General features: G+C 34.2%; 1 protein-coding gene across 5 annotated transcripts in view; it reads left to right on the forward strand.

The window, feature by feature from the left end:
- Positions 1 to 27,316, forward strand: part of LOC111060655 (trafficking kinesin-binding protein milt) — a 151,810-nt gene that overhangs the window by 78,444 nt on the left and 46,050 nt on the right. The window contains exon 1 of one of the 5 annotated variants that reach the window (XM_039436809.1): positions 105 to 436. The exons of 2 other annotated variants lie outside the window; for them this stretch is intronic. In XM_039436809.1, the coding sequence (XP_039292743.1) occupies positions 115 to 436 (322 nt within the window). In that variant the 5' untranslated portion in view covers positions 105 to 114. Of the gene's footprint in view, positions 1 to 104; positions 437 to 4,007; positions 4,455 to 27,316 lie in introns of those variants that run through there. 2 more of the 5 variants (XM_039436814.1, XM_039436812.1) reach the window with 2 other exon arrangements.

Consider the following 27,316-nt stretch of genomic DNA (forward strand, 5'->3'; position numbering starts at 1 on the left):
TCAATTGCATCAAACAGCTGCTGCTAGAACTGCGTCCAAAAGTGCATCATTGCAAACTGCATCTCATCACCTGCATCCACCAACCAACTGCATCTCAGTAATTGCATTTAGTTGATGCTAAAACTGCATCCAAAAGTGCATCCCTGCAAACTGAATCTCAAACAGCTGCTGCTAAAAGTGCATCGTTGCAAACTGCATCACCCCACAACGGCGACAGATGCATCAGCTAGTGCATCGCTTTCTTCCCCTCCACCTCGTCCCCTCACCGGGTGCCATGGCAATCAGGATGGTGGGGGGTGCAAGGGGGGTCAGGTGGAGGGGGAAGTGTACCTGGAAGCAAGAGGGGAAGTGTCCGACTGTCTCTATCATGTGGCCCAGGGTGGAACGCATGGAAAAAGTCCGAGACTTAGGATGTACCTGCCGGCTCTTAACCGAGGTAAATTCAACAATACTATATTCTTATTCAATTTTTTGTTTGCTGTTTACAGGAACAAAGTAAATTTTCACCATATCTCATTCATTCATAACAATCTTGTTTTCTAATTTATAGCCATCTTATTCATGCATGTCATTCTTGTAGCATCCAGGTCAGGCAAGCTTCAATGAATATTATGAATTTCGATTTATTTATTAAGGTACGTACAGATATACGCACCGCGAACTTGAGCAATTCACTGATTAAAAGTGAATTGCTCATGTTCGCGGCGCGTATATCTGTACGCACCTTTAGACACTCAACTAAAAACAATGAAATCATAGAAAAGGATCAACAGGCTAGCCCAAAACTGCCCTCTTTCCGAATTTTGATAGTAGTCAGCCAATGAATGTCTAAAAGGTTATGTTGCTTCACTTTGAATCAAATTCCGAGTCCAGAAATATACAAACTAAAATTTAAAATCAAATTGAAAACTGAAAAGAAGAAAAATATTGTGAGATATATGTTCCCATAGTTCCAATCTCAAATTCAAACTCGTTTGTTGGAATATTGAATCTTTTCTCAAGTTTTGCCAGTAAATTGTAGCCATGTCTTAACAGACTACGGCTTTTGTCAAGTCGAATGGATTATCCAAGACAGAATGAGTTTGAAGTGCTGTATAGTTAACTGTATATACCACTCTGTAGAGTCAACTGTATAAATATAGTCAACTCTAGCGACATTCCTGGTCACTTAGTCAGTCTTTGACTGTGACTGTAGTCGCAGACTCCGAGCAAGGCCGAGATTATTAGCCAACTGGTCCGTGACAAAGTGGTTTGAGTGCAGTAGAATTGCAGGAAATTTGTTCCTCTGACGTCATTCTTTTCCTCATCTGATTGGGTGTGTACTACATCTGATCCAACTCTGTTTAAACTGTGATGGTGCATCAATGTCCGATTTTTCCCTCATTCACAATCATTTTATTGGAAATTTGTTCCTCTGAGCTCTGACGTCATATTTTTCCTCCTCCGATTGTGTATGTACACCTGATCTTTAGTGAGGTCCACGTTATAATGACAGTGTTTGATTAGCAATGGTATCATTCACAATCATTCCCTCATGGTATCATTTCCCTCATTTACAATCATTTTATTATAAATTTGTTCCTTTGAGCTCTGACGTCATCCTTTTCCTCCTCCGATGCTATGTGTATGTACACCAGATCTTTAGTGAGGTACACGTTATAATGGCAGTGTTTGATTAGCAATGGTATTGCTATCCTTGTCTATCATTCAACAAAGCGGATAGCGCTATCTCTTTCTCGCTTTGCTCTGTTGCCAGATCGTCTTTTAGCAATGTAGAATTAATAATTAACAAAATACTTCATCTTAATTATGTAAGTTCATTATGAAATTATTGAGAAATATAATTTATTGCTTAATAAAATGTAATAGATTATTTTAAACGATAAACATTTAATATTACATCAATAAACCTGTATCAGCTACCTCCTATAGAAGACATTGACAAGACAGGTTCGGCAACGTTGTTTTCCTATCTTTCTCCACTGCCATTATAACGTGGACCTCACTATAACTACATTTGAACTGAGATGGTGCATTCGCCCATCAATGTCCGATTTTCCCTTTTGTAACACTCATTCAAAATCATTTTATTTCTACAGTGCTCTCAGAAAGTATCCAAGAAATTCCTACATTATTAGTTTAACTTCAACTCCATCTGAATAAACTCTCAGTTTTCTTCCAACTTCTCTTTTTCTTCCCTCATTCCTCTTCATATCTTCACCACCATCTTTGTTTCATCATGATTGAACAAATTATTAGGTTAATTCTAGCAGAGAGAACATTATACTCGTTTGATATTGGTTTGTCTCTGATTCTATAGTGAGGTCCACGTTATAATGGTAGTGGAGAAAGATAGAAGATTAACGTTGCCGATCCTTTCTCTTGTCTTCTATAGTGTGGTCCACCTTATAATGGCAGTGGATAAAGATAGAAGAATAGCGATGCCGATTCTCTGCATTAATTAATTATGTTTTTACACTGTCAAAAACATAATTGTCATCGTTGTGGACCTAGAAAAGGATAGTACCACCGGCTTTGTCAAATGATAGACAAGGATAGCAAAACCGAAGTTGATCAAATACTGTCATTATAACGTGGACCTCACTATATAGACGGTAGCTGACGTAAATATTCTCGTAGCTGACGGTAGGCAGTACCTTTCTCAATGCCTTCTATAGACGGTAGCTGATACAGGTTTATTGATGTAATATTAACTTTTCATTCTCGTTTAAAATAATCAATTATATTTTATTGAGCAAGAAATCATATTTTTCAATAATTTCATAATGAATTTTTATAATTAATATAGAATATTTTGTTAATTAATTATCAATCCTACATTGTTGAAAAACGATCTCAAAACAGAGCAAAGCGAAAAAGAGATAGCGCTGTCTACTTTGTTGAATGATAGACAAGGATAGCAATACCATTGCTAATCAAAAACTGCCATTATAACGTGGACCTCACTATAGAATCTTTATTCTATTAGTAAACCCAAATTCATTCATATTACTACTCAATAAAGAGGAATTTATTATGGGACGCCTGATGCTGTTGTTGTTCAGAGTGTTTAGCTCTATAGTAACCTTCTTGGAATCAGACTCTTGTAAAACTTGAAAATCTATAATTAAACTGGAATGAATTCTCTATAACTAGTAGTTCTGTGAACAGTAGACCTCACGCAGTATTCTCATCCACAAGTGCCTGATTGGAACTACAGACCTTATGGAAATACACCAATAGACTGGCTTCTCCACACATCTGTGTAATCACTTGTCAGCTGATTTATGATGAATAATTCTATAGTCTGATTTTTACTCTAATATTGGCGTATGAAGGAGGCTCCTTTTCCTTTTATATTATCCTTGAAATGTAAAATTTCAAAAAACCTTGTATATACGTCGACGCGCAATTAAAAAAGGAACATACCTGTCAAATTTCATGAAAATCTATTACCGAGTTTCGCCGTAAATGTGCAACATGTAAACATATGAACATATACAAACATTTAAACATTAAGAGAAATGCCAAACCGTCGAATTGAATCTCAATTATTCTTGATATTGTTAAATCAAATCAGTTTCTATTATTCCATTATCAGTTTTCAGGTTTTTGTAAAATCAAGTAAATTTCATTTAAATATTCTCATGCAACATTATCAATGAATAATATTCTAGATATTTATCTTTTATTCTAAACTATAAATAAATATTTATATTATGTATTCTAAACTCCAATCTTCTAAATATTTGCTCAAACTATTCAAATTTCCTCCATCCATCCCACTTACGACCTTCACCCTCCGCTCGACCTCTGAACCAATTCTGATAACAGCTTATCAATCTTTCAAACGACGGTTACAAAAATAGCCGGCAAATTTTCACAAATAATAGTCTACAACTTTGAATCACTGGCGGGCGCGTATGACGTCAACGCTCTGCTAGTTCCACCGAGTCGCCACCAGACAGCGCTAGCTGTTTTGTTTTTCAGCGCATGAGCAGTTGGCACTGATAAGAGGGGAGTTGCGAAAGGAAGATGGTCTTCAACATTGTATGATGCTAGAGCCAGTGTAGAATCGGATTAAATATTATCTCATCCATCCTGTTATACCGTCTTTGTCAAGTTACGTCACGAAATGTGGCCAAATATTTGTGGTGTGTTTTGTAGTGAGTAGTTTTGGTTACAGTGATCAATTGGTTACAATTTTTAAGTGTTTTCTACATCAATTTACCAAACAAAATCGGCTTTACAGTGCTATGTGAAATATGGAGTAGGTACAGTTAGTACTCCCCCAGCCAGTGTAATTCAAGTGAAATTGCGGCGCTATATTGATCCACATTTGTTTTTAAAGCCGGGTTTAATGCTAAACTAAACCAGGTTTAATGAGTGCGGTTGCATCTATGATGCAATAAAGTGCAGCAACGATATAAATTGTTGCAGTTTTAGTGCATTAGGTTTGTTATTTACTGTCTATATTCTGGATGCTGCATGTCTAAACCCCCTTCCCATCAATTATCATTGTTGAAAACTTCTTCAGTTTCGTTAGGATTTTGTATGGAAGATGATGTCTGAGATCCTAACCTAATGTTGTGCTTAGGCGTGGGCATTGTATCGATTTGTTTTCAAGATGATGTTGATGTTGATAGCAGCATCTCCGGATGTGATTAGACAACATTTATTGTTTTATGAGGAACCAAACTTACATCTCTACTTCAAGTTTCTGTTGGTTGCTCTGAAATGTAGTATGTTTGCTAGTTTTTTCGTCAACACTGTAGAGAATGTCTCTTTCAGTATATTTATACATGATTTTAAATTGTTCTTGATATTTTCTAAAATCAGATACATTCTTTAGAACTCTTTTATTGAATTGTCTAGTTAGTTTCTCGTTTGTAGAAGTGTGCGATATTCTAGAAAAAAATGTTCTTTTACAATTCTTCAACTCTTTAATTTTGGAAATGTCTCTAGTATTTAGTGATTTAGTCTACTGCAGGATAGTACTGTTTTACGGTTTTGTATGATTTTATTGGTGATCTGGCAACTGGTTTATTAATGATCTGGCAATATTACAACGCCGGTCAAATCTGTGCATGACTTATTTCTGTAGGTTGTTGATATAGATTTGGTTGAGACTCTACTATTTTTGGCCAATATTTTCTCACTAACATTTCTTTTCGATTTATGAAATAGTTCGTGGATTGAGTCGTTATATCTTGTGCATGAGTTATTGATGTACAGTAGATTGCTAAGTTTCTTTGAAACAGTCGTATTTTTCTTCTATTTATGCTACAGTACTTCTTTAGATTCTTAGAATATTTCTTAGATTCTATTCTTGTCTCATATTGAATTATATTTTGATACAACATTTGAACATCCATGTTTGTTGTTGAATTCAATTGATTTCAAGAGATTTGTTGAGAGATATCACATGTTTAAGACTAATAATTGATTCAATTTATTTCTCTTATTCAACTTGCATTAATTACTTTGTCAAGTACCCACTTCTAATACTGACTCTGATTACTTGATTAATAGGGAAACTACATTCTTGCTTTGTTACTGCTAATCTTTCTATCTTACTCATTGGTCGATCGAAATTCTTGCTTTGATACTCTTGGCCTGTAATATATTGTCCTAGCCTATGAATCATAGGCTATGAATGAATAATTTATCCTCCGAATGAGAGCTAGAAGTACATAGATTAGAAGATTATAAGAGGTATTTCGGCTCAGAAACAAGACTTTGATTCTTGTAACTTACTCAGCTAGAACTGTTTCCAGGCTAGCTCTTTTTTCAACTGAATACTCTTTATTTATTATCTCTTTTCTGTATAGGGCTACTTGTAATATAATATAAAGAAAATAAAAATCTCAGTACCCTTTTTTTGAAATATTTTATCACTACATGTTTCGGACATTTATGAAAAATGGCATAAATGTCCGAAACATGTAGTGATAAAATATTTTAAAAAAAGGGTACTGAGATTTTTATTTTCTTTATATTATCTTTATTTATTCTATATTGCTGATCATTGTATCGAGTAAACTGAATATTAAGCTACCGGGATTGATTATACAGTACAAAATAACGGAATACCATGTGACTTGAAAGTCTTGAAATCTTCCCTATGTATTATTGATACTAATAAACGTAAAGCTGCGTACACATATTCGTGCTTCCAACCCGCACCGAGCACGCTGCTCCCTCGTACCGCCCTCGTACCACCATCGAACCACAGTCGCACCGCCCACGCACCCATCATGAACGTTACGGAAGATGTTACATCTTCTCGCGTTCCCTGGTCGAACCATTGTTGCTCGCCGGTCGATCATCAATCGCTCTGCTGGAGTGACGTTCGGTTGCGGAGCAGAGCGACCGTCTGTACGCACCTTAATGTATTGAAGATCTATTGCGAATTGTACTCAGTACTTTCTCAGAATATAGTTTACAGTATATCGATGGTCTTAATATCGTAATATTATAATATCGATAAGTGTGACAGTATCCTACCAAATCCATGTAGCTTCTGGTAATAGTAATGAGATAAAGAACTCTCTTCTTACAAAAACTCTATCCATTTTTTAAAGAAAAGATAACAGTTTCCCTCTGCAAGAATGAAGATGATCTACAACGTATTGTACGAAATTGAGGCCAACAAAGAATATCAGAAAATATAATACATTTCAATATAATACAGTACAGTAAAAATTGTACAGCAGGACATCTTCAATACGGTATCGCCGTAATAGCTCTGTTCTCGAACCAGTATTACAATCCGTATATTTGAATGTATCAGATAGAATATATAATATGTACAGTTATTAAAGGTTGGGAAGCAAGACGTCTGCTGTTTTCTGTATCATAGGAACCTATATATATATATATATATATATATATATATATATATATATATATAATATATAATATATATATATATATTCTCTATTTCTGTATCATGAACCGTTTTCAAGAGTATGTAGTATTCTGAAAATAATATTAGAATCCGTGTTGCCCTCTCTGTACTTGAAACCAGGTTACAGAATAAAATGACTCCAGATGAAAGAAAGAAAGATGAATGAATAAAGAGAGAGAGAGAGAGAGAAAAAGATGAATGAACAAAAAAAAGATGACAGGTGCCACATATTATTTTACTGTTATACCATAAAATCTTCAAACACTATGCCATCACATTATTATCATAATATGTTATACTACTGCTATATTTTATACTGTATATATGATACTATTACCATCGCTATTACGGTACCACAGATATGACAATTCTGCAACCTAGTTTGTGTCCGGTATAACAAAGCATGTGACAGACGCCTCCACTTATATCCCATACAAATTGTGCTTGAAATGACATCAAATTGACTGCTGAGGTCATTGAAGATGACAGTATAGTACTGAAGATTGTCTTACTGCACTGTGCTGCATATTACCATTTTGTTTATAAAGTGAGATTGAAGAGAGACTTGAAATATTGTCAAAAAATCCACTTTATTTTAATTTATTTCCACAACATCAATATCCACTCTACAAACGTAATTAAAGTAAGATTCACTGCAGGCTGTCAGTATTGTTTGAATGGGCAGCATTGATGTTATCTATAAGAAATGCTGACATTTTGAAATGAACCTCACTGCAGATCACGAGTTGAGCCACTCAATGTCAGGCTGCGTTTTTCTTGTGTCACGTGACGAAACCCCCTCTCTCCTCTGCTCTACCCTCTCTATTTGGAACACAGTCATTCATTCCAGGTGTTAACAGTGTTTTGAGAGAGAAAGAGAAAGAGGGCGTCCTTGTATTATCACTGAATCTTACGTCCTTGTCTCTCGCTTGTTTGTTATCTATGGATTTTTATCATTACTTTTTATTTAGCCTAGTTAGATTTTCTTCTGATTTTCTTCTTCTTTCACTCCTTTTCTTCTTGTTTTCTTCTCTGTATTCTTAAGTATTTTTTCCACCTTCTTGATTGATTGTCTCAAACATCTTCTTAATCTTTTTCTTCTTCTTTCTTCATATCCTTCTTTCACACTTATAACATCCTTCTCTTGCTTCAACTGTAATGCTTTTTTATATCACTAAGAATGTCGTCGTGTTTTGGTAGTTTGGGAAGGAAGTATAGGCCTAATTGAAAAGAGTATTGCCAGAGACAAATAAATTAAGCAGTATCTTTACTCTATGATAATGATCAATGACTGGCTTATTTCATGACCTAATTAATTGAAAAAGACACCTTCAAGATCTACCTTGACCTAGGAAACACTTGGTAAACCAGATTTTCTGTGTAGTACTGAAGTGCAATTGAATGACTGCTTTTATTTTGACCTAGGAGGGCGAAGTTAGGGTGCAGTCGGCCCTCTCTTACACTTAACCCTCAAAGTAAGTACTGAGTAGTGACACTAGTCTATCACTATTCTCTTACATATTCACAGTTTCACTATTGAGTTTCAGATTTGAAATTGTCTTCACCTCCAATTTATTAAAGTTATGAAGTAGTTTCAGTTTTGATAGTGATCCATCATTACAAATTTACTAATTTTAGTAATGTGGTTCACTAGATCTTGTTCAGGGAATTTTAAGTCTTCCTTTATATTATGAATATCACCTCAACTACTATTCAGTAAATTATCTTACTACTTTATGAAAAGTTTTGTGAATAGAAAATCTCCCTCAACTTTGATACCTCTAGACATTTTCCCTTGGAGTGGTGGCTTGAGTAATATCCTCCCTCATTCATGTTTTATAGAAAACCCAGGAGCTCTGAAATTGAATTACAGCTCAGACAGTGTCAAATTAGAACCGCACTCTTCTTCTCTTTCTCCATTCTTCTCATTCTTCTCCGACAATTGTTGTCCAATCCAACAATCTTGTGTGAAGAGCTTCTTAGCTGAGGATAGTCTTTGTTCCGTATCTCCAAGAGAGGAACGAAATCTTCTCTTACTCTCTCTCTGTTTGTCTCTGTCTTTCTCTGCCATTAATTTCTCACACACTTGTTCTCCTTTTTCTTCATCATCTTCATCATCACCTCCTCCTTCTTCTTCTTTTTCTTCTTCTTCTTCTTTTTCTTCTTCTTCTCCATCATCATCATCATCTTCTTCTTCTTCTTTTCTTCTTCTTCTTCTTCTTCTTCTTCTTCTTCTTTTCTTCTTCTTCTTCTTATTCTTCTTCTTCTTATTCTTCTTCTTCATCATCATCATCATCTTCTCTTTCTTTCTCTTCTTCTTCTTCTTCTTCTTCTTCTTCTTCTTCTTCTTCTTCTTCTTCTTCTTCTTCTCTTCTTCTTCTTCTTCTTTTTCTTCTTTTTTTCTTCTTCTTCTTCTTTCTTCTCTTCTTCTTCTTCTTCTTCTTCTTCTTCTTCTTCTTATTCTTATTCTTCATCATCATCATCATCTTCTCTTTCCTTCTCTTCTTCTCTTCTCTCATCTGCTGACTACTCTTTTTTTCTTTTCTCTCGGTATTTCAATTAATCAAGAGAGACACTTGCTCTAGATTGGCCAAAACTCGTTATTATTTCACTTACCACGTACATATCACTCTCTCTCTCGTCATCTTTCTCATTTCGTTCCTGTTAACCTTGCTTTTTGTTATCCTTTTCTCCTCGCTTTCGTCTGCTTTCATTCTTCGATTTCTCCCTCTTCTTGTTGTTCATCATCTCTGTTTTGGATTGACAAAACGTCGTTTTTCTACAACATTTTGTCATTTTTATGAAGCCATGTTTATACTTTCCTTGTTTTTCTTGCTTCATTGCTCCTTTCCAATCTGAGATCCTCTCATAATCTTATTCTTCTTCTTCTCCATTATTATTTCATCTTATTTTCTTCTCTCAAATTTTCCATCTCTCTCTTATCACATTCGTCATTACAGTAGGCCTACCTTAAAACTCTTCGATATTTTCATCAGTCTTGCTCATCATATTATTTCCTTATTCCTGTTGCAAGCTATTCTCGTTCCCATGTCAATTGCTCTTTCCTTCCAACTCCTTCTCTTTCAATCTATTATAATGAATATGATTAATTTTACTACTATGTTCTCTCTTCGTCCTCCTTGTTCTTTGTTACTTCCTCTTCTTTCTTCTTCTCATAATTCTTATAATTCTCACTCATTATTCCATTAGCCGTTGAACTAATTCTTCTTCATTCCTCTCTGCTCTTTATCCTCGTCTTTCTTCCTTCTCTTTTTTCATTCTTCTTCTCTTTCTTATTCATCATCTTTCCTATTCCACTCTACATTCTATCTGGTAGCTGTTCTACACTTGAAATCTTTGCTCTGCTTCTCCCTCTTCCCTTCCTCTCAATTTCTTCACGTTCTCTCTCTCTCACTCACTCTTTCTCTCTCTTCTTCCTCACTAATAATTTCAGTAGCAATTCTACAGTTGAATTCTATGCCTCACATATTCCATTCAGATGTCCACCAGTCTCAAGATTAATGTTGGTTGTTGCTTTATTATGAGAAACAGAGGACTGTAATTTGGCGCCATATATTAGCCATGTACTATCAATTCATCAGTTAAATTCTAGTATGATACGCACGTGTTTCTAGCACTATTGTTGTATGTATAATGATTTGGTATACCGTAATACGGTATTCGTAAACCGTATTACGGAATTCTCTCCCCGCCAAACGCGTATTTGAAATACTTTGTCATTATCCATAGAGGATGGAACTCGCTAATGGGACAAAGCTTGATGAGGAACTGTATCCTATTTATTCAGGATTCTAAAACGATTGAACATTCTTTATGACAATTTTATAGAATACCTTTCTTTCTGTAAGGAACTTTATCCTATTTATTCAGGATTCTAAAACGATTGAACATTCTTTATGACAATTTTATAGAATACCTTTCTTTCTGTCAGGAACTGAATCCTATTTATTCAGGATTCTAAAACGATTGAACATTCTTTATGACAATTTAATAGAATACCTTTCTTTCTGTAAGGAACTGAATCCTATTTATTCAGGATTCTATGGCTATTGAACATACACTTTTAGAGAATACCTTTCTGTGTTGTAGGGTAGAGATAAGATTGATTAAAAACTTCATCTCTTCGTCAATGGTTATAGTGAACTGAACATCAATCTTTCACTTTTTGTGTAGTTGAGAAGTTGATATTGTGGTAATGGTACCAGATGAAGATGTTCTTGTAGGCGTTCTCGTTCGAACAGGAACCGCACATCATTGTCGTCACGTGACCTAGGCCTTTCGGTGCTACCTGCCAACAAAACATACAATATAAAAGGATAAATTTCTGTTTCATAATGGTGATATTATACTTTTTGTGTAGTTGAGAAGTTGATATTGTGGTAATTATTCATATTGAATGAAAAAGACTAAGAAATTGTCAAAAACCACAGATTTATTGATACTTAGAAAGACCGGTCTCGGTTATTACACCATTGTCAATTATAAATATATTTTTGACCATTGTCAATAATAACACCATTGTTAAGCTTATCAGAGATTGACAATGGTGTAATAATTGACAATGGTGTGATAAGCTTATCAGAGATTGACAATGGTGTAATAACCGAAACCGGTCTTTCTAAGTATCAATAAATCTGTGGTTTTTGACATTTCTTAGCCTTTTTCATTAAATATAAATCTTTTACACATAGGCCCGGTTGCACAAAAGCCGATTAAATTTTAATCGTGATTAATTCCACGAGAACCAATCAAGGAAGCCGTCTTTTCAAAACCGCCTTCTCTGATTGATTCTCGTGAAATTAATCACGGTTATAATTTAACCAGCTTTTGTGCAACCGGGCCTAATACTGAAGTTGACGCTATTGTTTACATAGATTCTTAATGAAACGACTTGGAATTTTCACATTCTATTAGTTTTATTACAGAAAATAGTAATGGGTTCTACTCCACCATTATCGATCTGTATTGAACACTCTGAGAAACTATTTTCTCAATTTTGTCAAAGATAACTTTGACTTTTTATTCTAAGTTTGTATAGTTTATTAAATTTAAAAAGTTTATATTTTTCTGTGAGAAAATGAATCTTTATTTGATATAGGTACTGTATATTTATTTATTTATATTTATTTATTTATTCATTCAGAATTATTAATAACAGTAGACTCTATTTGAAAAAATGGAAACACAAACTAAATGAACCAACCAAATAAATCACGAATATAATTTGGGAGCATCAGAGTGAGAAAAAATTGAACCAAGCTCAACAATTGATTCCAATTAAGAACAGTGAAATTGAATACAAAATATAGCGTATTTGATATACTGTATATTTATTTATTTATTATTTATTTAATCATTCAGAATTATTAATAACAGTATTTGAACAAATGGAAACACTAACTTAATGAACCAACCAATACATCAAAATAATTTGGGAGCATCAGAGTGGGAAAAAAGTGAACCAAGCTCAACAATTGATTCCATTTAAGAACAGTGAAATTGAGAACAAAATATGGTGAATAGTCCACTAAAATTCTTCTAAACTAAGCATTTACTTCAATTAAAAACTTGAGAATTAAGAGCAAATCTACAGTGAATGAACCAATATATTGAATGAAAAAGACTAAGAAATTGTCAAAAACCACTGATTTATTGATAATTAGAAAGACCGGTTTCGGTTTATCAGAGATTGACAATGGTGTAATAACCGAAACTTTCTAAATATCAATAAATCAGTGGTTTTTGACAATTTCTTAGTCTTTTTCATTCAATATGAATAAATACCACAATATCAACTTCCCAACTACACAAGAAGTGGAACCAATATATAACAACAAACTTCTCTCACATAAATGTGGACACGATAGGTATATTATTAAAAGTATTTGAACAAATGGAATTTCTCATTTTTCTCATCTGTAAAGAGTTTTTAAATGATTACGGTTTAATTATTATAGAGTAATATTGTTCTATCTCTTCATTCCCCTCATCCTCTTTCTCTTCTCTCCATTTCCTTTCCACTCTCCTTCCTCCTCTCTCTACCATTTGGTAGAGAGTTAGTGGGGAGGATATTTTTATTATTCTTCCCAAAGAATGGACATTGATATGTCCAAAGCTCCGCCAATTTATGTAGATGCATAACAATATGATTATTATCTATAGTTATTATATTACAAATTGCTTTTTCATATCATATACAGTTCTATAGTTATTTTTCCTAGTCTATATTATGTAAATTCATCCATAATTTTGCTGTATTGTAAGCTATTGTATATAAGTGTATAAGCCAGTATATATTGTAATCTACATAAATAAAGTACTCAATCAATCAATCAATCAATCCTCTACACGCATTCCATTCGAAAATTGGTACTTCCTTGTGGCAGAACGGAAGTATATAACTGGCGGAAATATATCAGTGCTTATAACGTGTCGTATATATCAGAAATCCACCTACCGTTAAAATACCTACAGTTTCCACATTTATGTCAGAGAAGTTTGTTGTGATTTATTGGTTCATTCACTGTAGATTTGCTCTTAATTCTTCAGTTTTTAATTGAACTAATTGCTCAGTCTGGAAGAATTTCAGTGGGCTATTCTCTGTATTTTGTTCTCAATTTCTTTGTTCTCAATTGGAATTAATTGTTGTTGAGTTGGGTTCACTTTTTTTCTCACTCTGATGCTCCCAATTATTTTCGTGATTTATTGGTTGGTTCATTAAGTTTGTGTTTCTAATTTCATTTTGTTGAATGTAGTTCACCGTTTATATTAGACGCATTATAGTTGAGTGTAGCTTAAAAATATGATCTTCTACCTATATTTCTGTCCCATTACAGCTCCCTTGTATTCGTTTTTTCTTATAAATTTTCATTTTTTTAAAGCTACTCATGACTAGGCCAAAAGTAGTTCATCTACTCCTTATATTATCCTGTTGTTTATTGTTCATGAATATCTCCTCTACCCGACTTTTATGCTACAGTAATTTGTTGTTCATAAGTCGTTACTTCTTCTTCTTGTTCTTCTTTTTTTTGTCTTTTTAATTGTTGTAATTTATTGGTTGATTCACTGACGTTTTTCTTCTTTCTAATTTCTGAATTTAGTTCACTTGTTCCAGATCCAGTTATTTTAATCTTGAGTCTATTTCATTGCTAACTTTCATGCAAGACGGGCTTTCCTTAATTTGTAGAATTTTATACTCAATGATTTTGCTGTTTATGTTGTGATGATATGAACTTTTTTTATTGTTCAGTTCAATTCAATTTCATTTTCAACCTCTAGTTAACCGAAATCACAAACATGGAGTAGTAGATAAATACATGTTTAGTAGCCATAACATGTCGTGACAAAATAATTTGAAAATGGTACTCAGATTTATATTCATATTTGGAAGTAGCCCTAAAGAAAAGAGACAATGGTTTAGTAGAATATGCACTGTGAACAGAGCCGAAAATTTTGTTTTGGGCTGACCTGTCAAGGTGAAATCCTGCTATTGGCCGAGACAAGATACACCCACAGTAGGCGGGGCTTTCATATACTACTGCTGTTGTATAATAGGCGTGTTTTATCTCAACTTTCCCAGCTTGATACGTCAGCTAACTACTAATCATCTTTGTGAAAATTCATTGATAAGAGAATCTTGATGTATGCATTAGGTAGTATTTATAACATTTTTTTTAATTTCTTAACTAGACAAATGATTTTTTTTTGTATAAATAAAAATATAAATCTGAATACCCTTTTTAAATTATTTCGTCGACATATTTCGGCTACTAATGCCATTTTCAAGCCAATTATGTCTCTTTTCATTTGATTATTTGTGTATAGTTTCCCTGTATTCAGGTTTTCAACCCCTGGCGTGCTCTATGAAAAAAGCATAATATTTTTGTAAACCTGTATACAGTCACTTACTCCTTCAGTGAAAAATAAACTTACAATAACATTCAATTCGTTGCATATCATTCCACTGACTAATAATTCATTATTTTTGGTCCATTAATCAAATAACTTTAAGCTATGTTGTCACATGCCGTGTTCTAGTGAAAAGAGATGAAGATAGATAGATTGATAGAGGGTTTTCAGGAGTCTGACTAGAGAGAGACAGAGGAATAGTGCGACAGATTAGAGAGAGAGTGTGTGAGGGAGGGAGTGAGAGAGAGAGTGAGTGAATGAGTGACTGTCAAAGAGTAGAGAACTGAGAGAGAAAGACTGAAATTAACGTTCTAAATTACAATAGTTTTGTAAGAGAGGTTGACGTGGTAATGAATTTATAGCCTCTGTGGACACAGGACACAATTTTGTCACGGTGGCCCGGTTCACGGTGTGTTTTGGTGACCGCTGATGACAAATTAATTTAAACAGTACACGGCGGTGAGACACATTGATGTAGATGAAAAAATGAGATAAAAGTAGAAGTATCTATCTTAAACACTTGTCTGTGAGAAAACGTTTTTAGTAAAGTGAATAGAATGACTGACTCTATTATTTGTGTTATAAAGCAATTTGATAAATATGAAATTTAATTGAATTGAAATTGAAAATATAAATTGGGAATACAAGTAGTGAAGTATATATTTTAAATGCTAGTCACCTACTTGGAAGTAGAAGTGGAAAAACTTGTGGCAGTATCAACGTATTTGAAAATTTTAATTGAGAATAAAAGATGTGAATTCAGGAAGTAAAAATTTATACAAATGACTTCAGAGTTAGGATTGATACGAATAGCCCTGATTTCAATTATACTATTTTACTAACATGGCAAACGATTGCCTTTTGTTAGAATATATCCAAGTATAAATGCATACTAAATACACCAGATGTTAGATGTTAGATGTTGCAAATGACATACTTGATACGTGTTGAGTTGAATAGTGTACTAATTAGGTGTGATATGTATGAGATTTCTTGAAAGGTATTAAGGAATCTCATTACTTGTAAAAATGCTTTGAATGTCAGTCTTGGAATGAGGTTTTGGATAATGAGGTCTCATTGTTTGTTAGAGCTACAAATTAGCATCTCTTAAGGTGTGTTGCTAGTTTTAAAAATTTGCATAATAAATCAGTGGAGATACAGAGATCTATTGGGGGCCATGACACTTCCCCTACAAACTGTAATGAAAATATCTAGTTATTTTCGAAGGAATTGAATCTCAGATCTAAATTCTACAAGATAATTGAGTTTCAACTAGACACTATTTATTCTTATCGGCAGAAAAATATTGGTGCTTATTAGCCGAAAAATTTATTATTGTAATGACAGTAAAAATTACTCACATATTCACTAAGGTAGAATCCAAATTTTACTCATTACAACAGAAATGAATGCTGACAGTGAGTATATACTATACATATATAATATACATACATTAGATGATTTTGAGATAATTTCAATCTCTCTCTCTCTCTCTCTCTCTATATATATATATATATATAATATATATATAATATATATATATATATATATATATAAGCGAAATGGCACTCACTCATTGACTGACTCACTCACTCACTCGCAGAACTCAAAAACTACCGGACCAAAAACGTTCAAATTTGGTAGGTATGTTCAGTTGGCCCTTTAGAGGCGCACTGAGAAATCTTTTGGCAATATTTTAACTCTAAGGGTTAATTATAATTGAAAAATGTGCATACCATATGTTAATATAGAACTATAATCTAGAGAGAGTACCTCTACGAAACAGTTGTTAACTACTGGTAACTAAATAAATAATTTTGTCAGGTTGAGTTGACTTTGTTAGGTTGGCACCAAGTTGAAGATCGAAATGCATTTATCGCGGAAAAATTGATTGGGCACTGCTACTTCAATCAGAGTTATTCCTGGGAATATTATATTACTAGCCGTCAGGCTCGCTTCGCTCGTCATATCCGTTTAGCCAGACGTTTAATCTGGGCCCCCGACTGGATCGTCCTAACATATGATAAAAATGCTCAAATGAAAAATGCAGGCGAGCGAAGCGAGCCTGCTTATCTCATTCTTCATGACGATCCAGTCGGGGGTCCAGGGGGCGGAGCCCACTGGCTAGACGGATATGGCGAGCGAAGCGAGCCTGACGGCTAGTAACTAATATATTAAACCTTAAATTGAACGGGCAATTATAAAATGAACTAATAATGTGGCAACATAATCTGTTATATTAAGAGATCCCTGTAACTGCTAAACTTCCTAAACATCTTTAATGAAAAAGCTTCTGCTCGATAATTGAATAAAACAATTTCTCATGAGAAATCTGGATATTATTTTCAGAAGTGAACAATGATGTTAAAGTTGTTGAAATCTGGAGAATATTTCCAAAATTGAACAATGATGTTACATTTACAATTTATTGTCCATTCCATCCACTAGTTCTCGTCGCATAGCTCAGTCCAATTAGAAGCGAGAACGTCAGCGTTCAATCAGAAGCAAGATAGCTTCAGCCAATCAGAAGCTAGCTACTATTAATGTCGTTGTAAGTGCTGCCATCTGCCCACCGTCTATAATCTCAACTACTGCGTCAACGTCTGCTACTCCTGTTGGAAGGGTGACCGCTTGAGTCAACTCCTGTGAAAATGATTCATGAGTTGTAAAATCGCTTCCCGGGTGGTTCTGAACCCACCTAAAACTGTAGGTCTACTTATCTCTCATCGTCATCCGTGTCATTACCCATGCACAAGCCTAGAGCTCATGTGGGCATCATCCTCAGCGAAAAGATCTCATTATTCATGTTTATATATTCATTTATTGTTCAAAACACTAGAATCATAATATAATTATTACCATGGAAGGAAAGCTAGGCTGAGCCTGTACCATTTCCCACCCAATTTTTTATAGAAAGTTGATGTTTTTCAAAGTATTATTAGGTTATGGAATCATACATCACTGCTCTGCTACTTAATTTTTGGTCCAGGAATAGTTATTTGAAAATTTTGAAGGTTGACGTAATATATAGAAATAAATAAATGTACCATAGAAACCAATAAATTGAAAACTTGGGAAATGAGTTTGAAGTGATTTTCACTTCATTACAACAATTTTTCCTGACATTTTAAAGTATACTCATCTCGAGACTATATTCTGTACAGACAGATAATTTTCTATAGAACCAATCAATATTCTTGGACCCGCGTCCAACATTTCTTGGGTCAAGAATATTGGACCCGCGTCTCCAATATCAAATCAAATTTTTTATTCACAATACAAACAATTGAGGATCCTGCCAAACCGAAAGGTTTTTCGGCGGGTGCCCAGTTACAGAAAAAAACGAGTCACAAAAGATAAATAAACTTGAACAAAATAAATATTACACTTCAAAGATTTTAAGTATAAAATGAAAAAAAAACTATTACAAAATGCAAAAATAAAATAAGAAATATACATCAGATTTTGATACAGAATTAATAAAAAAAAGGAAAAAAACGAAATAGTGATATTATTGTTATTATTCATCAATTCTATTCGATGCAGTACGGATTATGTGAGCTAATAATTTCTTCCCGAATCTCGGATATGATGAGCCTTAATTTTGCACACGGTCTGTATAATTTTCACCGCACGACTCATAATCAGCTGACTGCCAAATTACTCATTCAAGGTCATTGTTACCGGCTAGATCCATTGTTGGCGAAAGAAGATTTTTTCTCTTTCTCACCTCACGAGTTGCGTCTTCAGTGTATGTATCACATCAACCTGTCAGTAATCCTTATATGAGTAGCATAGTTGCTTCCTATTTAACCAATGCTGACAGTTTGAAGTGAATGTCTCACTGTAGTTGGATATTTGCAATTCGTTGCGGTGTTATTTTTTCGAATTTTGTGTTGTTTTTTGGTGTGTTGTCATTGTCGGCCATCTTTTGTGTTTGTGGAGTTTTTGTGGTGTGTTTGTCTCGTGAATTCGGAGCAGAACATAGGCAGCCTAAATTTATTGTGTTTTGAGGGTTTTCCATGTTAATGTAAAGTAGTGGGGGATGAAGGATGGTACTATTCAATGGATAATAATATACAGTGTTCTGGAAAAAGGTGCCCATTAGTCAGGACGTGATTCCTCACATCAAAAAAAAAAAGAAAGAAGTACTAATTATTAACTAACATAGGTCCGAACATGCTTAGTTACCAAGTTAAACCGGGTGAAAGATTTCGTCTGAATTTCAGTTACCCTGCTGAAACGAAGCCCTACGGGTATTTGTTGGCTGTTAATTAAGATGTACAATTCATCGTACTTTATGTAAAATGAACTGAAAAATTGAATAAAACCGTTTCCAGACCTGTAGCTTTAGTAATTTTTACTTTCCTTGCCCTATTACCATAGGTAAGGAAAGTATTGCTTTCCGAAAAAAATAAGGTACCCCAATTTCTAAATTTCCATACGTTTCAAGGTCCCCTGAGTCCAAAAAAGTGATTTTTGGGTATTGGTCTGTATGTGTGTGTGTGTGTGTGTGTGTGTGTGTGTGTGTGTGTGTGTGTGTGTGTGTGTGTGTGTGTGTGTGTATGAGTGTATGTGCGTCTGTGTACACGATATCTCATCTCCCAATTAACGGAATGACTTGAAATTTGGAACTCAAGGTCCTTACACTATAGGGATCCGACACGAACAATTTCGAACAAATCCAATTCAAGATGGCGGCTAAAATGTTGTAAAAAACAGGGTTTTTCGCGACTTTCTCGAAAACGGCTCCAACGATTTTGATCAAATTTATACCTAAAATAGTAATTGATAAGCTATATCAACTGCCACAAGTCCCATATCTGTAAAAATTTCAGGAGCTCCGCCCCATCTATGCAAAGTTTCATTTTAGATTTCTGATTATCAGGTCTCAGATATAATTTAAACGACAAATTTTAATTGGAAAAGATTGAGCATGAAAATCTCTAAAATGTTCAGTAGCATTTTCACCTTAAATTGAAAATAAGCTCGAAATTCGAGAAAATAAGATTATTCAATTGCAAACTGTTGATTCTATTAAATAATTCACTATGAAGAGATAGCAGACTTCGTGTGTCTGCAGCGCTATTGTCCTGTCACTAGCTGGCTCAGATAGAAAAGTAGACCTGAGATGCGCGGGAACACTATCGTCAGTTAATCAATTTTCATAACGGCAAGGAAAGTTGTGTGAGTGCACCACACCAGATTTCTTCTTCTTCTTCTTTTTCGAAAGTGTATGCTAATTTTTAATATATGTGATGAAATACGTGAAACTTGGTCCCTGAAAACAAGTTTCTTTAAGGTTTGAAGCTGATTTACAATAAATGTACAATAAATATAGAATATTTTTTTACAGAACTTGTAGGAAATTCAATTTCGAAGAGAAATATGTAAAACAAGTCTATAATAGACAAACGCAACCTGTGAAAGAATAATTCTTAATCACATACAAACGCATGAAAAATAGACAAAATCTGTTGAGCTCTCTACAAATGTAATATTGAAATAGTGAGACAGACGTCATATCACAGTATACATACAGTACGGAAACTTGGCTATACCCTGACGCCAAAATCCGCCATCTTGTTAGGAAGCGCCGCATTGTAATAGTTTTGATGGTAGGTTCGGATCACTTTATGATCCGGATCAATTGATCTCGTTCACTGCCACGAGCCAATCAGAAGACCAGGATTGGAACTTCCCAAGGTCAAGTGACGTGTTTAGTATTGGGGTCGTAAAAAAGCATTGGTAGATAGGCGTTTGATTACAAGTTTCCATTCTGTATCTATTCTGTGGTCATATTGTGAGAATAAATTACTTTTGAATAAGATCAATGCTTCTCATCCAACCAATGCTGACTGAATAATGTGGATCTTGCTATATCGACTTTAATATAATCTATATGAATATGTCTTGGTTTTTAAATTTTTGAAACGTGAGATTTATGAATATTTTGATGATTGGGGATAGATAGAGAGATTATGAATATAGGAGTTATTTTTGTTGGTGAAAAAAGACTATGGGAAAATATTTTGGTTGTTGATTGATTGATTGAGTACTTTATTTATGTAGATTACAATATATACTGGCTTATACACTTATATACAATAGCTTACAATACAGCAAAATTATAGATGAATTTACATAATATAGACTAAGAAAATAATTATTGAACTGTATATGATATGAAAAAGCAGTTTGTAATATAATAACTATAGATAATAATCATATTGTTATGCATCTACATAAATTGGCGGAGCTTTGGACATATCAATGTCCATTCTTCGGAAAGAATATTCAAAATATCCTCCCCACTAACTCTCTACCAAAAGATGATTGAGGATAGATAGAGAGATTATGAATATAGGAGTTATTTTTGTTGGTGAAAAAAGGCTGTGGGAAAATATTTTGGTTGTTGAATGAGAGAGGAAGCGAGGGAGGAAGGAAGATGGTATTGATAGGAAGTAAAGGAGTATTAGGATATGAGTTGAAATTGAGGAGGAGGTGTAGGAGAAGGATGAGGGTGAGGAGGAAGAGGATGAAGAATGAATGAGAAGAAGACGGAAAAGGAAGGGAAGGAGGACGAATAGGAGTAGATGAGATGAGGATTAAAGGGTACGAGAATGAGTAGTAGTAGTAGAAGAAGAAGAAGAAGAAGAATAAGAAGAAGAAAAGAAGAAGAAGAAAGAAGAGAAGAAGAAGAAGAAGAAGAAGAAGAAGAAGAAGAAGAAGAAGAAGAAAAGAAGAAGAAGAAGAAGAGGAAGAAGAAGAAGAAGAAGAGAAGAGAAGAAGAAGAAGAGAAGAAGAAGAGAAGAAGAAGAAGAAGAAGAAGAAGAAGAAGAAGAAGAAATAGAAGGAGAAGGAGAAGCGGAAGAAGAAGAAGAAGAGGGAGAAGATAGGACAAGAAGAATAGGGAGAAGATAGGAGAAGAAGAAGACAGGAGGAGGAGAAGAAGAAGAAGAAGAAGAAGAAGAAGAAGAAGAAGAAGATGAATTATTTGAAAGAGTGGAAGTGCAGGGAAAGAGGAAAGACTGAAGAGAAGTAGATTTTGGATAAAGTTCAAGACGAAGATGGAGGTGACTGATAAGTGAGAAGAGAAGCGATGAGGGGCATGAGAAGAGGTTGAAGAAAGAGAATGAAAATGAGGCGAAGCAGAAAAAGTAGAAGAATAAAATGATGAAGAAGGAGAAGGAGGAGGAGATGGTGATGAAGAAGAAGAAGAAGGAAAAAAGAAGAAGAAGAAGAAGAGGAAGAGGAATTATTTGAGAGTGGAAGAGCAGGGAAAGAGGAAGACTGAAGATAAGGAAAGAGAAGTAGAAGTAGATGTTGGATAAAGTTCAAGACGAAGATGGAGATGACTGAGAAGTGAGAAGAGGAAGAAGCGATGAGGAGGAAATTGAGGAGCATGAGACGAGGTTGAAGAAGGAGAAGGAGGTGAAGGAGGGAAAGTAGTAGAATAAATTGATGGTGAAGAAGAAGAAGAAGAAGAAATAGAAAGTGATGTAGTAGTAGAAGTAGAAGTACGGGTAGAAATAGAGGACGAAAAGGAAAGAAGAAGAAGATGATGTTGGAGAAGAGGAAGAATAAGAAGAAGGGAAAAAATAGTGTTGAATGAGAAGAAAAAATTATAATGTTGAAAAAGATGCTTCATAAAATATGGGGGACGAATCTGCATTGCATGGTTATTATCCAATCATTGATTTTTTCATGTATATTGTACGAATGTATAAGCAATCTTCCCACGGAATCCATGCTATTTGTTCTGCTATTTTGTAGTATTCAGTAGATTTGTATGGGCAATTTCCTCTTACTGTATTAGTCCATACTAGTAATTGCATTTGGTTGTCTGGTATGCTACTTTTATTCTTCTATATATCTGATGGAGTCAATATTCTAATGTCTAATCCATATTGGTAGTTGTAATGATTCATACCATTCTTATGATCCGTCATGGGAAATGAATAGTTGAATAAAATTTGTGTAAAAAAACAATTCGTATAGCTTCTTGTGACATGGGAGGCTTCTGTATAACTGAAAATTGATATGATTATTGTTAACTCATAAATGTTAGTAAGTTGTAATCTGTTGACGATTTGAGATAGTTTCAATGCTCCAGATAATTAATTTCAAGATATTTGACAATATCTTGTATTCTTAAATACGTTTCATAATCCTGTCATAATCTAAATAAGAGACGAGAGACTCTTTTATGTTATAAAATTTCTTCTACAGTAGGCCTACTATAATAGATAAGAGCATGGAGTAGAGAACATCTAGGACAAGGGTTCCTTTTTCTGTGATGAAGAGTAAATATTTTGATTTGTTCTAAGGCTAGGCGCACACCAGTTAGTCAAAACAAGAACAGACACGTTTAGTCACAATACTTCACATTGTTGCTTGTGACGCAACTCACACTGATTCGTCATTGCAATTAGACATGTTTTCATAAGCATCTATGTGAAGTAGTGTGACTAAACGTGTCTGATCATGTCTACAGTGATGGTGAAGAAGAAATAGAAGACAAAAAGGAAAGAAGAAGAAGATGATGTCGGAGAAGAGGAAGAAGAAGAAGAAATGTCTTGTCTTGTCCATGTCTTGTCTTGACTAAGGGGTGTGCGCCTAGCCTAAGTTCAAAACGAGCCAGTAGAAACTCTTCTACTATAATAGGCAGGAGTAAAGAATGTTTGTATGTTCTATGTTTAAGACAAGTCTAGAAATACTTTGAAACCAGGGATACGTTATAGAATACAAGGGAAATAGAAATCAAGGAACTTATAGAAATCAGAATTACAAGGAAAATGTTTCATTGATTTATTTATTTAGCGTATGGCAGATACACAACAAATATATAGCTCATGAGTCTCAAACGCCTAGATATATACTGTATATTTCCAAATTCTTTGAGATGTTGTGTAGTTTTCGGTCAGGAGAACATAAGTTTGTCTGACCGCCATCATTTGCTAGACCATTTAGCGTTACCCAATGTGCACCATGGAGGCGAACTAGCGTTACACATAATTAAGTTAAAAATCTGATTGCTGGAACAATTCTGAGGTTGAAGAAGGTTGAAACTCAATTTTCAAATTTCACAGAAAATAGTTATTTGTGCAACTAGTGCGCAAAGTGACAGTTTGCTGCACCGAAAGAAACGTTTACGCCCGAGCCGTAGGCGAGGGCGGAATGGTTTGTTGAGTGCAGCAGAGGAACTTTGCGCACGTATTTCACATTAAGTTTTTCCTACAGTTACCATTGAATATGAAAAGTGGGTAATTATGGGTAAAATTGCCTGAAATGCATCAAATGTTTCTCTGTGTAATTTTATTATTGATAAAAACCTTAATTTATTGTCAAATTGAATAAAAATGTTGTCCTTGGTTATTAATATCTAATTGATGCTGTGCTCGTTGTGCTTCGTTGCACCTCTGCTCACTATAGCAGCCCAGTCACTGTTACCAACTTCATTTTGATTTTGCTGCACTGTTGCTCCATATAACCTACTAAGTATTTTGCGTTGCCATGTTGCAAATCTGGAGTGCAGAAAAATTTTTGCCGCACTAGAGCGGAAAAGTGATTCTTTGCGTTCTGTAATCAGTGCAGCAATGGCCACTTTTCAACGTAACTGTAGGAAAAAAACATTTTCAAAATCATCTTCATCATTACAAATGTCCAAAATTGCTTCAAATTGTAATTTATCACATAAAAACAATCCAAATATAGAAGTTTTGTTTGAAATTTCCACGGTGCACATTGGGTAATGCTAAATGGACTAGCAAATAATGGCGGTCAGACAAACTTATGTTCTCCTGACCCAAAACTACATAACACCCGAAAATCGTTTAGCTATGTTGCTAAGCTGGCTACTAAGATAATGTTTCATTGAAATTTGAATTTATCATATACATATTATTATACCCATATTTCAGAATTCATACATTGGATGATGATTTGGAAATGAATCATAATTTTGGAAGTACAGTAGGTACTTGAATTCTTGCTCTCAGTATATCTGATGAATTTCATCTGGGGGAGTCGAGGTAGTGGGAAGATGTATACAGTTATTTTTAGTTGGGTTAGAGTTGAACAACTCATACGTTGTGTTTAATTGGCTGTTTGGAAGTCAATTACGATCGGGAATAACATGTCGAGAGCCTGTTTGACGTTCATGCAGTTTTAGCTTGGTTTGATTAAAAAAATAGTGGATCTATTTAGAAAATCGTCACTTGGTGATGATCCTTGGATAGATTCTTGGATAGATTGTGTTAAATAAAACTTATACTCTGGCAGAGAAAAAATTGTGGTGACAATACTGTATTATTATCATAGATAGATTGATGAATTTCGAAGGAGTACTTCAGAATACTTATTATTCCTAGGTATTTTTTTCTCTTTTATTCTTTTTTTCTGAAAATCTAGAAGCAATAGAAGTGGTTCTCATATCTATCATCTAATTTAGTCAGTTATTTTTTATAAGTAACGTGCTCTTGGTACTCAAGTTGGAAGGGTTACTACGTGAGTACAGCTTCACCTACTGACTAGTTTGAGTTTCAAAATCACTTGCCATTGGTTCTTCTGTTCCTAAAGTTGGTTATGTTCATTCATATCTCATCATTAGTCATTAGTTTCGAAGTGGAAATTGGACTTTTTGAAGTGAAAGTGAAATCTTAACCTTATTCTTTTTTGAAACTTTTATTTGTAAAAATTTGGGAGAAGACAGTTTTGGACTATGCCTGTTGTCTTCTCCCCAATCATATTATAATAATTATGATCTGTAATTGCCAATGAAATAAATAAATCATAAATAAATAAATCATAAATCATTATCATTTATTTATACATTGATAGATACAATATAATTCTCAACTATGAATGATTGGGAGAGGAACAACAGGCTTAAAGCCCAAAAACTGTTCCTTTCCCAAATTTAGCTAGAAATTGTCCAAAAATAGGTTATGTTTACACTTCATGATTTTTGTTCAATTTTGAGTCCAAAATATATATAAACTAGGAATTTAGAAAAGTTGAAACCCAAATTAAATATAATGAAATGAAAAAGATTTCATTCATCCAAAAACTAGTACAATAACAGGAAAATCTCTGTTTCTTTATCATCCAAACATAGAAATGTACAGTAATAATGATGTAACAAAATGATAAGTTTCTTTTATAAGAATGAATAAAAGATCAAATAATTCACTTAATCATCACTGATAACTGAAAAATACAGTATTAATAATTGAAAATGTTAAAACTTGAAAAGATACTCAAGCTTACTTTAAAACAACAAGTTATGTGGAATATCATCAGCATCATCTGGCTCAGGTCTGGTGACAGAGATTTCAGGTCGCACCTGTTCAATTTCAGGGCATCTCACATGACCTAACGATAGTTTTTAGGCAGTAGGGACCGACGGTTCAACGTGTTCATCCGAAACACGGGTGTGACCCGAGAAAAAATCTTGCCCGGACAAGATACATTTCTCATATTCTATGAAGTCTTTTTACAAAACATAACTTTTCCCCAAAACATTAAAAAAATCAAAATCAAACTTATTTTGTCAAATTGAAAACAATACAATGTAGACTATGAATTATAAAAATAATAGACAAGCAAGAAATACATTTGATAGCTTAAATTTGTTGTGAACGAGGCTCGAAAATTATAAACTTTTCTATTTATTTCTTGACACAATCGATAAGACTTTGCTCGTTTCTGCGGAGAAACAAGTGTAGTAGATGAAACAGATTGTATTTATTTATTCGAAGACAATCCAGGTGAAAACAACAGGCATTCGCCTAAAACTGCCTCTAAAAAGGTGTCTACAGATATACGCGCCGCGAACATGAGCATTTCACTTTTAAACAGCTGACTATATCTGTATTTTTACAGAAACGGTAAGAAACAGATATAAAAAGCTTGGCATCAGCTGATTAAATGTGAATTTCTCATGTTCGCGGCGCGTGAATCTGTACGCACCTTTATATATCCTGAAAACTTTCTGTTCCATACAAAACGATTGTAACAGCGTTTCACTTCAAGGTTTCAACACTGGGTGATTAAATCGGTTGCAGCGTAGATCACAGGCTGTGGACAACATTACATTAATTAGTGGCCAGATTAGAGATTAAAGCTATCCGAAAGTAGGTCTATAGGCGGTTGAAAGCAGGTCATACTATTTAGTTTGTAGCACAATTGTTTCAAATTTATGTTGCTGTAGAAAATAGTTGATTGTGCATAGTTGAAAGCTTATCGGCTATAGAGGAGATTGGACAAGGAAAATTTCTCATGCATCATATTTACATAACTATGTACTATGGCTACTATATAAATAATTTTATCGGAGTGATATTGTTATCAGAATTATCATTATATGAATTATGATCTTATGAATCATATTTACATAACTATGTACTTTACCTACCATATAACTTACGGGGTTTAACTTTATCAGACTGATATTGTTATCAGAATTATCGTTAT

The sequence above is a fragment of the Nilaparvata lugens genome, chromosome 10, assembly GCF_014356525.2.
Source record: "Nilaparvata lugens isolate BPH chromosome 10, ASM1435652v1, whole genome shotgun sequence".
Taxonomy (NCBI): Eukaryota; Metazoa; Arthropoda; class Insecta; order Hemiptera; family Delphacidae; genus Nilaparvata; species Nilaparvata lugens.